The sequence below is a fragment of the Syngnathoides biaculeatus genome, chromosome 23 (genome assembly GCF_019802595.1).
Source record: "Syngnathoides biaculeatus isolate LvHL_M chromosome 23, ASM1980259v1, whole genome shotgun sequence".
NCBI classification, from domain to species: domain Eukaryota; kingdom Metazoa; phylum Chordata; class Actinopteri; order Syngnathiformes; family Syngnathidae; genus Syngnathoides; species Syngnathoides biaculeatus.
Window position 1 is genome coordinate 11,631,593 of NC_084662.1, and position 12,740 is coordinate 11,644,332.

General features: G+C 41.0%; 2 protein-coding genes across 2 annotated transcripts; one reads left to right on the top strand and one right to left on the bottom strand.

Annotated features, from left to right (window-relative positions):
• Window positions 1-31: 31 nt before the first annotated feature.
• dynlt1b (dynein light chain Tctex-type 1b) lies at window positions 32-1,947 on the top strand. The gene is made up of 5 exons (XM_061811988.1): window positions 32-444; window positions 597-638; window positions 1,146-1,269; window positions 1,347-1,424; window positions 1,795-1,947. The coding sequence occupies exons 1-5, from the start codon at window positions 343-345 to the stop codon at window positions 1,863-1,865; spliced, it is 417 nt and encodes a 138-aa protein (XP_061667972.1). The 5' UTR covers window positions 32-342; the 3' UTR covers window positions 1,866-1,947.
• On the bottom strand, window positions 1,563-9,822 carry tmem181 (transmembrane protein 181). The gene is made up of 17 exons (XM_061811986.1): window positions 9,683-9,822; window positions 9,358-9,461; window positions 9,202-9,269; window positions 8,323-8,413; window positions 8,072-8,190; window positions 7,882-7,998; window positions 7,727-7,807; window positions 7,529-7,628; window positions 6,406-6,536; window positions 6,232-6,323; window positions 6,098-6,155; window positions 5,260-5,362; window positions 5,065-5,116; window positions 4,910-4,992; window positions 4,257-4,346; window positions 4,104-4,170; window positions 1,563-4,032 (listed from the first exon to the last, which is right to left on the bottom strand). Exons 1-17 carry the CDS (start codon window positions 9,688-9,690, stop codon window positions 3,948-3,950), a joined length of 1,449 nt encoding a protein of 482 aa, XP_061667970.1. The 5' UTR covers window positions 9,691-9,822; the 3' UTR covers window positions 1,563-3,947.
• Window positions 9,823-12,740: the final 2,918 nt, after the last annotated feature.

The following is a 12,740-nucleotide window of genomic DNA, read 5'->3' on the forward strand; positions in this document are numbered from 1 at the left end:
GTCCTGCCCAAGGATCGCCAGAATCGGGATTCCAACTGTCAACCTTTCAAACACTGAATGACCTGTTCTACCGACTAAATCGCAGCCACCCGTACTAATAGTTTTACAGATCTGATTAAAACTAAAAACTTAAAATACAAACTGAATACACTGAAGCGTAATGGTGTCACAGTTTCAGTATATGTTATGACTTTAAACTGTGCATTTGATATTTTAATTGGCTTTTGAAGACGTTTTTAAATAATGTAGTTCTATTTTAAAAATTCAATTAAATAACCCCTGTTAAGAAAACGATGAAAGCTACGATCAACATTTATTGCAGTGAATAGTCTTTGGGTTGTCATGGGAACACCTTTATTGTGTAGAAACGCTACCGGAAGTTGTGCTCGAAATTGGTCGATCGCTTTTGCTTTTTGCACAATGGACGAAGGAGCTGAAGATGAGGCAAGTATCGTTCGTTTCATGAGCATCTTTTTAGCCATAATTTCATAAGTTTGATGGTATATTTGAGTTCGATTACGCCGAATGAAACAAATGAAAATTCAAAACAACTGGCACGATGGCCGCGAATAAAGCACTTTTTGTCTCGCCAACAGACTACGTTTGTCGTGGAGGACGTAAGCAAGTTAATAAAAGACGTAAGTTGGGAAAAACAAAAAAGAAATCATTTGATTCTGTTGGTATGTTTCCAATGTTGTTCTGTTACCAGCTAGCTAGCTAAACGTCCCGTTTAGCAATTTGGTTGCTATGGATACGGTAATCACGCACGTCTGGCAAGTAAACATTCCTTTCTCATACAGTCGAAACTTGAAATACAATTTTCTTATCCAGGTATCTAATAATTGGTTTTATTTTACACTATTTGAAAATGTGCCCAATGCGTTATGCGTGTTTGTAAATTTAATTATTTTAATTGTGAATAAGTAATGCAATTAAACGTTATGCTTTTGTGGAATTTAGATTTCACACGTTTGCATTTATTAAATAATTGCTGCAATAATTATATGTGGCAAAAAAAATGACTAAATTTATTTTGCAACAACTTGAACATTTTTTGTCCGTTATTTTGATGAGTTATAAAACAATTTTGGTCAGATTTCACCGTGACGTACGGCATTTGTACAGTATTGTGTCTTGAACCCCAGTCCATAGAAACAACCATCGGCACGAGCTCTTACCAACACATTCGGGTGAACCAGTGGAGCACCACCATTGTGGAGCAGTGCCTCAGTCAACTGTGCAAGCTGGGAAAACCTTTCAAATACATCGGTCGGTGTTAATGTTAACAGGTGACAATCGAATCCGGCGTGGAATGGTAATAACTGTTGTACAACTTCCTTTTCAAGTCACCTGCGTCATCATGCAGAACAACGGGGCAGGGCTGCAAACCGCCAGCTCGTGCTTCTGGGACAACGCTACTGATGGTAAGAAAAGAGAAATTATAGCTCAGTCAGAGAGGAAAAAATTAATCATAGTACCAGATATGGAATTTACTGCAACACGGTGAGGTGTTTGAATGCTAAGTACACACTTATTAATGTCACCACATAGATGCTAATGTATTAAGGATTTCCTTTATTTCTCCCCATAACAAACATTTGTTGACACATTTTCTTTCCGGCATCATTATCCACAGAAATAAAAGAATGACATGTTCTGGGTTTTTACAAAATCCGAAAACAAAAAAAAAACTCCATGAAATCGATGAATAGCTAATTGTCAAGGGGTTTCCACATATTAATAGCTTTAAATTATTATTTTCTAATACAGTGTTTGTCTTTTGTCTCCAAACAGGAAGCTGTGCAGTAAAATGGGAGAACAAGTCCATGTGTTGCATCGTCAGCGTTTTCGGCCTGGCCATCTAAACGTTTTCCAGCCACGTTGGCTGCATTTCCACAGTCGTATGATTGAGATGTGAATAAAAATGAGCCATTTCTGCTTTATTAATTCCCAAGCGATCTTTTTTTTTTCTTCTTCCCCCTTTGTTTATTTGAAACACGTCAGGACCCGCCGTCTCGTTACAGCACTCAAAACCGACGTTACATTCACATCGAAAGATGAGGGCTTGTACATGCTGGCCGTTTATAAGAAAAGGCACCGTGTTGTCTGGGATTCAAGTGATGATATTTCGTTTTGACGCCACTGCTGCATTGTGTGGCGGAAAAAAAAAATGTATACACTGATTTCCATGTAGAGGCAAAGATGACTCGATAGTAGTATAAGAAATTATCAACAGTAGTAGATAACATACAAATCTGTATAATCAATCAAACAATACGGTATGAAAGTTCACATAAATTAAAGTGCATTCAGAAAACTTCTGCTTTTCTCAGAACGTAAAAAAACGTGAAACGCAGTTTTTGGCACTTACATGGGTGAAGAGATCGACACGCCGTCACAAAGTTCAAATTCAGCTTTGGTCACATGGTATGTCAGTATTTTTGTCACACGGTAGCTTGGCAATGAAGACCACAGTAGTAGGAGAAAGTAAAGGTGGTGAGGATGGAAATATACAAAGTGAGGATTGTCTAGTTTTAAACAACAAAAAGGTACAAATATATATATCAGCACTTCTTCCAGTACTTGAAATACTTCCCATGTTCAGTACAAAAGAGTATTTGGGGTCACACTGAAAAGAATAATGTCACAGAATTAGTGAACCCTACGTAATAAAGTAGAAATATCGAAACTTTAATCTCTTTCTTCTCATAACATTACGACTATCTTATAACTTTATCATCACAGCCTTTTTCCTCAGAATTTTAGAAATGTATTTTTTTAATTGTACTTTCTATATTATTGCAACGTTCTTGTAACGTCAGAACTTTTCTCCTGAAATAAATTCCGTTCCAATTACGTAGATGATAGCTTCATTCTTGTAACATTACAACTTTATTCTTGGAAAAGTAGAGCTTTATCTGTCGGGTTAATTGTCCGTAAAGTTATGTAATTTTTTAACAAAATAATGTAAACATTCCTGACATCACGTGCCTAGCAAAGGTGCGTCGGGAACAATCTGCGCTCTACGATCGTTAGTAGAAGACGTGTCGAGACTCACGTTTGTTTATCACGTTGCGGACCGCCCTAAGTAAATAAAAGAGAGCGTTCGGAGGGATGTGGGCAGAACGGGCAGGAGATTGGGACTGTACACATCCCCTACGTTCTCCTCGCGAGTATAAGTTCCCCTTGTCTTCCCTCCTTTAAACGTCCGAGGTTGCGTAAACATGACGCTAACTTAGTCCTTCGAGTCTGATTCCGAGACACATGAGGAATTCCAGCGGGTGTGTTGAATACCAGAAAGACCACGGCAGACACCTGCTGAGTCTAAAGAGCCCTTCCGGGACTGGTCTCAGGCCCACCAGCTGGGATCCGACGGTTGACATGATTCCGACAACAGGGTAAGTTGAGTTCTGTTCAAAAGAGTGAATGACACAACCCGCATTCTCCTCGGCAAGTAAAAGTTCCTCGTCTTGCTTCCTTGAAAATCCTGTTTCAAACGTCCTGTGTTGCATGAGCCCGGCTCTAACCGGACGCCATTACCGATCCGTCACTGAGGCTGCGAACCTGACATTATCCTCACAATGTCGTGACAATTTTCTCCTAAAATCTTGATAACTCATTCATTCCAACTATAACCTCATAACGTTACAACTTTTTCCTCATCATTTGTTTTTTTTTTTTTTTCCTTTTTAGAGTGGTTTTATTTACACCTTTGTAGTGAACAAAATGCCAGTCGTGAGGCACAAATAAAACTTGTGACTCTAGAAAAAAAAAAAAAAAAAGGTATGTGCCTTCATTTTCAGTAGTACTACAATACAGTACATTCTGGGGAAGTGGTCCTGTTTCAAAAATATACATATGTACATGAGCAACGGATCATTGTGAAAATACTTCTTATGTACACATACACATGTTGCTTTTTTTTTTGTTTGTTTGTATCTACCACATCAGTCGCTATCGCTCTGGTCCTGGAAGTTGGCGGTTGCTTTGAAGGCACGTCCGTTTTGTAAAGCCATGTCCTCGTAATCGCTCCTTTTGGAATGCCAAAAGAACGTCACGTGATTAGCTGGTACTGACAAAAACAGGAAGTTGAGCATACGCACCCGTATATGACGTCGTCGTCCGAGTCGTTCAGCATGGAGAAAGCAGGATTATCCTTCAACTGCGAGTCTTGGCAGATAAAACCAAAAATGTATCAACATATTGGTCATATTATCAATTTGAATTTCCACCTCCCCCCCCCCCCCCATACTAACCATAAAGGGCATTTTTGGAGGGTGAGTACACAAATGCTAATGCATACAAGTAAAAGTTGAGCAGCCCATAAAAGGACAAAAACTCGACTGGTATGTCTGGAGTTAAGGACAATGACTTGAATTAAAAAAAAATAAAAAAGGTTACCAAAATTTGGCAGCACAGTGGATAAACTGGAAAGCGTTCGCCTCACAATTCTAAAGTCCCGTGTTCGATCTCGGCTCCGCCTGTGTGGGAGTTTGCGTGTTCTCCCTGTGGCTGTGTGGGTTTCCTCCCACATTCCAAAAAACATGCAACATTAATTGAACACTCTAAATTGCCCCTAGGTGTGATTGTGAGTGCGACTGTCTCAACGTGCCCTGCGATTGGCTGGCAATCAGTTCAGCGTGTACCCCGCCTCTTCCCCGCTGACAGCCGGGATAGGCTCCAGCACTCCCCGCGACACTTGTGAGGATAAGCGGCTAAGAAAATGGATAGACGGAAGGTCATCAAAATTAAATTAGTCCTAAAGAAGTACAAGATTGGCGCATGCTTTACAGTCTGAGGTTCCGGGTTCAAAACTCAAGATTGCAGACGAGTTAAGATGCACCTCACCCACGACGCTCTCCAAATGGATGGACAAGCTATTTTCACATCACGGTCTTTAAAAGGATATAGTTCTGGTAGTGAGTGGAGAGTTCGGCCACAAAGTTGTCCTGGAGTGCCTTGGCACCAAACCGCAAGTAAAGAATGACCAAGCTGCAGAGAGAAAGGACACATTGTGGGGTGACCACTTCTGACCAATCAGAAGCCGGCGACGAGCACTTGTACCTTATGGCCAGGACCACAGACGTCAGCGCTGTCAAGAACTTGAGCCGCAGATCTACGGGCAGAACAGACACAAAAGAGTTTCAACACATAACGGGAGTTAACTTTGTTGACTAAGTCAGAGATGAAATGAGGCTCAGACGGCCCGTGCTTCTGCTGTGTTCTGCTATGATGTAAAGGTGCGAAGAGACGTGAAACCTGAGTAAGGCATGTTCTTGAGTTCCGAGCAGGCTCTGACAATCAGGAAGATCAAGTAGAGGACGTAGAGGACAACGATAATCAGGAAGAACACCTTCATGCCCTGGGAGGATGCAAGATCTGATTAAAGACTTCCAATGGACCTTTCCGACCTGTCAATCACTCGTACAGTAATAGCCAATCAGATTTGTCTTAACCCCTGGCTTGACACGCCCCTCTCGCCTTATTGTCCCACGAGCAACGCGTGCGCTCGGAAAAGTTCATGTTACTAAGAAAATGGCCCTCAGATGCGCTTGGGGAAACGTGCAATTCTGATGAAAGATATCCTGCTAGGTTACAAGGAATCCGGTTGATTCATTTTCCAAATCTTAAAACACAGTTGACGAAGTGTCTACGATGGATTCATGCTCTCGGATTACTCGTGATATTTCCAAGTAAAAAGTACTCACCCTGCTTTACATGCGCAGTACGATTCCACTATTTTACCCTGTTGGATTTCAATATGAAGTTTGCGAGGCGTCAAACTTTTTTTGCATCGATCGCCAACGTTTCACCGTATCTCTGACATTGCGTCCTCCGCCGTCCAAAATCTTAATTACGCGTACATATCCTTGCGTGAAATAGTTGAGACCTCTCTGTAGAACTCTCTTGGACAAGTCGGATGCATTTGGCAAAAAACATTCCGCAATATTATCTGGAATACGCGAGAGAGAATCAACTTGAAACAGGTTATGTTCAATCGCCATTTTCGAAGTTTGTGGGACATGGCTAAGGGGGCGGAGGTTAATATCGCCATCAAAGAGGTCCGTTGTGTCAAAATGACAATGACTTAACCTACCTCAAAGTTGTTTATGTCGACTTTGTACTGATAGGTCGGGTCTTGGAGTTCGTTGATCCTGGGAGTCCAGGTGAGGAGAGGAGATGTCATTCTCACTGTGATTCCGACATGGAAGACCGACAGGTGAAACTTACGTCTGCCAAATGCCGAGTGTGACGGCCGAGAGCCACAGAAGGCCCACGATGACCAACTTCACCAAGTAGAAGGTCAGGCATCGCCGCTCGCCCTGCGACAGCAAAAGGCAATCGCTTTACGTTCAACTTCGGTGGAATGGAACCATTTGCGAGCGGCAATGACACCGAGTTCACCTGAACACGTATGCCGTGGTAGACGCAGAGCCAGAAGAGCAGCAGGGCGCACAGGAACAGTGCCTGGAAGAAGGCGTCCAACAGGCCGGGAAACCAGCTGTTCACCAGGAACGACAGCGGAAAAAACGGATCTGGAAAGCAACGCAAAAGCAGAATTGGACACTTCAATAATCCATTTTTAACATTCCCGTCTCAAACTCAATTTAACTTGGAGGCGGATTCTGGCTGAGGCTGGGCTGCGCACATGGATTTACATGGAATTAAAATTAGAAATTAAAAATAATCCTATCTTCTGAAACGCTCCTTGGCAACACTGCTGTAACTTTACAATTGAAAATTGTTTCTCTGCTTGCATCAAGCCCGGTCGATGTCACATGCCCGATAGCCATCTACCCCACCGTGACTGGTCTGCCCCACACATAACAGTGTAAAAGTGCCATCCATATAAAACTCAAGGGCCGCACTACCATTATACTTTCATATTAAGGCGGGGGCCGTAAAATATCACCTCATGGGCCGCAAATGGCCCACAGGCTGCATGTTTGAGAACCCTGTGTTAGACAATTCCAAATAAAACAACCACATTCAGAAAAGTGACAAGCAAAACAGTGACTTTGACACGATTAATTTCTGCTTTGGTGACATCTCTAACATCCGAACGATCGTTTCCTTGTATAAACCAGCATAAGCAACGTTTAGAAATGGCGTTTGATCACAAAATGATCTTTTATTTACCGAAACACACGAGTCATGAGCGACGCTGACTCATCGCTTTTGCAGTTGGTCTTGTCAGTCAGTCCAACAGCGCTGTGATACTTGGTCACGATCTCACACACACTTCTGCTAACTACCATGACACATATCCTGTTAAAACACGTGAGCGTAAAATGCCAAAAGTTGTCAAAATTTCAACCTCTGGGCGTTTTTCTCTCATAATCTATCATGTGTACTCATGAGTTCCACGCTGCTGTCATCTATTCGGGTCTGTACAACCATTTACAAGCATTCCCCAAGTCGAAAAACGGAATTGTAGACGTCAATGGCATTGAACGCTTGGACTCCAATTGCTTACTTTAAAGGATGGGAGTGAATTAGTTAAGTGTTTGGTATAAAAGAGAATTACCATTGTAGAGTAGTAGCAGAGGCATCAGGATTGCCATCCACTTCTGCTCGATGCCCCAGTCCCTCATGGAAAACTTCCTCAGCGAGTGAGCAAAGAGACACTGCGAGTAAATAGAAAGGAGAAAGATTTTTAAAGTTTGCACTTTAAGAATGTGCTCGATTGTCGTCAATATAGCTTTATCGACAAGTACTCCCTTACCGTCACCATGAAGGTCAACACCACGAAAACAAAGCGGAACCAGATCTCCACTTGGGAAAAGCTTGGATTGTAAGTTGTCCACTAAACAACAATTATCAATTGTTAATCAAACTATTTAAATATTTATATCATAACCGTTTACGGGTGTCACTTACCACAAAGTTAACCTTGAGCTCATATGTGATATTTTCAAGGCCTTTGAAGCTGACTGTGACCTGGTACTGGTTGTAGTTGAGGTAGCCCAGATGCAGCACGATGATCTCGTCGCATTTCTGGAACAAGTCCAGGCTGTTAATGACACATTAATAATGCATTGGGGGGTGAAACAAGACAGGTGAGACTCACGGCGCCGCAGTGCAGGGTTCTCGACTTGCTGCGTACGCTGCTGATGTGCGTCACAGTGGCGTCCTGCATCACACCTTTGAGCTCCACGGTGATATTGAAGGGCTGCTGGAAGTCGCCCACTGCAGCACAAAAACGAGGATCTCCATCAAGCAGAGCTGCTATAAGTTATGACTAAACGGCTGATTTAATAAATCCCAACTAGTGAGCGCTAAAGAGCATTTTCTCAGAGATTGTCTTTTGTGTACTCTTACCATTAATGTGTTCGGCCTGCATCAGGCAGGTGAGCCAGAGCTGCTGGTGATATGTGGTCAGAGGTGGGGAATTTAGATTGAAGGGCCCAGTCTGAAAATATGGAAACGAGAAATTAACTTGCTGTTGAAAAAAACACTTAAAAACATCTGAAAATGAAGAGTAAGAAGAAAATGTGAATTGGAAGTGTGGAAAAACTCCAAATGTAATGACAATGTCATACATCAATGAAAATGAAGCCCTAATTTTATGAGGGGAAAAAACTATTCTATATACTGTGTGTGTATATATATATATATATATATATATATATATATATATATGAATTTTTGAAAAAAAAGTTGTATTTTTTCCCCAGACAATATGAAAAGTATATATAAAATTGTATATAAAATTTTTAATTATTTTTTATTTCAAATGTTATTTTTATGAAGTAATATTAGAAGAAAACAAATAGTTATTATCAAGGGAGTCGAAAGAATAAGACTTTAGTAAAATAAAATACTTTCATCTCGAGAATAATATATATGTATATATTTTTTACCTAACTCATAAAAGTTTAAGAAAAAAGTTGTAATCTTACAAAAACATTTTTCAAACATTGACTGCTGAAAATAAATTCGAAAGATTAAAATGATGGGGGGGGGTATTTTCACACCACCACACCAAGAAAAAGAAAAAAAAAAGTCAAAATAACGCGAGAAAAAGTAATTTCAAAAGAATAAACTTGATGTATCACAATAAATTAAAAAAAATGCTTGGAACATTAAAACTTTTCATATTATTACTGTGACTCTGCAGACAACTGGTCTGGAAGCACTTCAATAAAATTTTAGGATAATTCAACAATAGTAGTCACCATTCCAACTTTTATCACTTACATTAACTGATACATTTTTGGCAAGGAACTGATCCCCACTGTACACCTGCTCAGAGAGTATCTTTGGACCTATTAAAACATAAAAGTAACACATGTATAAGAGGGCGACAATAGTAGTATGACTCAAGAGTGCTGCTGACAACGCCAGTGTCCATACCTGCAATTCCAATGAAGACTGTGAGGCCGAAACAAGCCAGGAAAACCACGAAGACCAACACAAAATGTCTTTTAGACAGAGTGTAGAGACGCATGGGCGCCAATCTATAAGAGGAAACAAAAGACGCCATTAGAGGCACTTCTAAAGGCCCGTCAGCCTGTCCAAACCGACACTTCAAGTATGTCAACACAGCGTACTTCCCAGGCTACCATTCGCTACCAGTAGCATATGCTACAGTAAACCCGAGGCATTTATCGCGTTTGTCGTTTATAAACGTAATTATAATGGCTGATAAGTTTCGATTAATGGGCAACCTAACACTTACAACTCCATTTGTGCCGTCTTCGACGGCTGCGTCTATATCGTGAAAAAATCGCTTTGGGCTGAAACTGGTAGCGAATGACTAATGCAAACTTCCGGGTACAAGATCGCTGGGCGGGACTAAACACGTGACGTCATAATCAAAGGACCAAGCAGGAAGTATTGTAACATTTTAGTTAAATGTACAATCACCTTCATTTGCATTGTAAATTGTCTTTTATTGCAATAAAGGAACAAAACATCACACCTTACAAAACTTGTGTATGCACTTAAGAATAGAGATGGAAATATGTTGACTTGTGCCAGAAGTGTGCGAAATAGATACTTTGAGAAGTGAGAGAGAATGAAAAGTAGAAGAGGCAAATGTGAATGACTAGGAAATTATTAGTAAGGAGGAACTTAGAAAGGCACTAAAGAGGATGAAAAATGGAAAGGCAGTTGGGCCTGATGCCATACCGGTGGCGGTATGGAAGCAATTTGAAATTTGGAGAGGTGGCTGTGGTATTTTTGACCAACTTATTCAAGAGACTACTTGCAGGTGAGAAGATGCCCGAAGAATGGAGGAAAAGTGTGCTGGTTCCCATTTTTAATAACAAAGGCGATTTGCAGAACTGTGGGAACTATAGAGGGATAAAGTTGATGAGACACACAGTGAAGTTATGAGAAAGAGGGTAGGCTCAGGGACAGAATTAAGTATCTGCAAGCAACAGTATGGTTTCATGCCTAGAAAAAGTACCACAGATGCATTATTTGCCTTGAGGATGCATGTGGGAAAATACAGAGAAGGTCAGAAGGAGCTACAATGTGTCTTTGGAGATCTAGAGAAAGTCTATGACAGAGTACCAAGAGAGGAACTGTGGTATTGCATGCAGTAATCTGGAATGGCGGAGAAATATTAGAATAGTACAGGACATGTGTGAGGGCAGCAACGACAGGAAGTAGAACTGGAGGTGGCAGAGATGAAGATGTTGAGGTTCTCTCTAGGAGTGAGCAGGTTGGATAGGATCATAAATGAGCTCATTTATGGGGGAGCTAAAGTTGGTTGTTTTGGAGACAAGGTTCGAGAGAGCAGACTTCAACGCTTTGGACATGTCCATGGTAGAAGGATGCTGAGGATGGAGCGGCCAGGCAAAAGAGAAGGTCGATTGAAGTTGTCAGGGAAGACATGTGGGCAGTTGCTGTTAGAGAGGAAGATGCAGGAGAGACGCTGACATGGAAAAAGATGACACGCTGTGGCGACCCCATCGTGGGACAAGCCGAAAGGAAAAGAAGAAGATGTACATTTGTCAATTATTTGTAAATGATAATTCACGAGAAGGCTGACAAATAGTATAGATTTGTGAAAACAAGACTAGATGTGAATATGTCCAAACATATACAGAAAATTAACATATCTACATGCTAAACTGTCTATATTATGATCTAAACTCTTTTATTTGTTTTGGTTTTAAATAAAGTAGATACTTTGGGGTTTCTTGATGAAAAAAAAAATGCAACAAATAATGTTGTTTTTCGTGTTGGGGGTGCGGGAGGGGGGGACTGAAGCATATTAATGGATTTCCCATTGTCTGCATCTGAAAAATGATTTGTCATACGAATGGTTCGAGTAATTAAAATAAACGTGTATATCATTAAAACATTGCAAATATCACCGGCAATAATGTTGCACCTCTCGACATCTATCTATCTATCTATCTATCTATATCTATCTATCTATCTATCTATCTATCTATCTATCTATCTATCTATCTATCTATATCTATCTATCTATCTATCTATCTATCTATCTATCTATCTATCTAAAGGTTTTGTCGCTATGTAATGAATCCGATGTTGTTATCCATAAATCAAAACAGTGACGTCACTAGCGTCGAAATGCCTTCCCATCGTGCGCGAAGCGGGGGGGGGGGGCACCTGTAAAAGCGTTCATCCCGGTACGGCGTCAATTCCTCCTTGAGCTCGGCGTAGGCCTCCCGGACCTTCCTGCAGAAGTGCTTGAGCTCGCTGTAAAACGGATTTTCCAAGTAGTCGCTGTCCATGACGGTGGCGCGTCGTGCGGGTGATGGATGGATCGGATCGATGGATGGATGGAGGGGAAAAAATGGCGATGGGATGGGAGAGGAGGAGGGAGGAGAAAGCGGCGACAAAACGGCCCGGTTGAATTGAGAGTGCAGCCGCAGCGCTTTCGTTTGTGTCGCCTCAATGGTGGAAGAGAGACGGAGAGGAGAAAGGACCGTGGAGTAAAGGGGAAAGTCACGTGACTCAAGACCGCACAAAAATGCCAATGATAACGTCACACCTCGCTCATGCCGCTGTAAAATAATTTAGGATAATCCCTTATTTTTATTATTTATTATAGAGGTTTATTCCTCTATACAGAAGAGTATGTACATTTCGGGGTGCCTTGGATATGAGTTTAATCCCTTTGTTCATCTCAAATTCTCTTTCGCCATTGAAATGCCATCAATCAGTGACTCATAAAAACAAATTATTGGGAAAAAAAACGTTTGAAATTTGCGTTTTAGAAATAAAAACCACACTTTTATGCATGTTTTACAATAAATGTCATACGCAGCAAATAAACAGCTTCAATTCAATACTATAGACATTTTTACTGCTCCTTCAGGTATGCGAATTGACCACCTGGGGGCAGTGTGAGACGTTTGGATGTACGGTAAGTACAGCAGTACATGTTCAGTACAGTACAGGTCTCAGTTCCTCAGTAATTTGTTGCGATATGAGTCACTTTCCAGAAAAGGGGTGTCAAACTCATTTCATTGTTGTTCTGGTTTCCCACTGAGGGCCATTATGACTGAAACAAAAACATTTGAGTCATCTCATCATATTTACATCCACAATTTATGAACTAGTTTTGGAATCAGAAATCAAGGGTAATAGGTTTTTCAACTATTCACGTTTCGTAACACAAAAATACTTGTAATATCTCAAAACTGTCATTTAAGGTATGACAATTTGAAATTTTGGTGCAGATTGTTACAAGAATCATGGAAATTGACACTGGATTTGGCTCCGCGGGCCACATAAAATCATGTCGCGGGCCA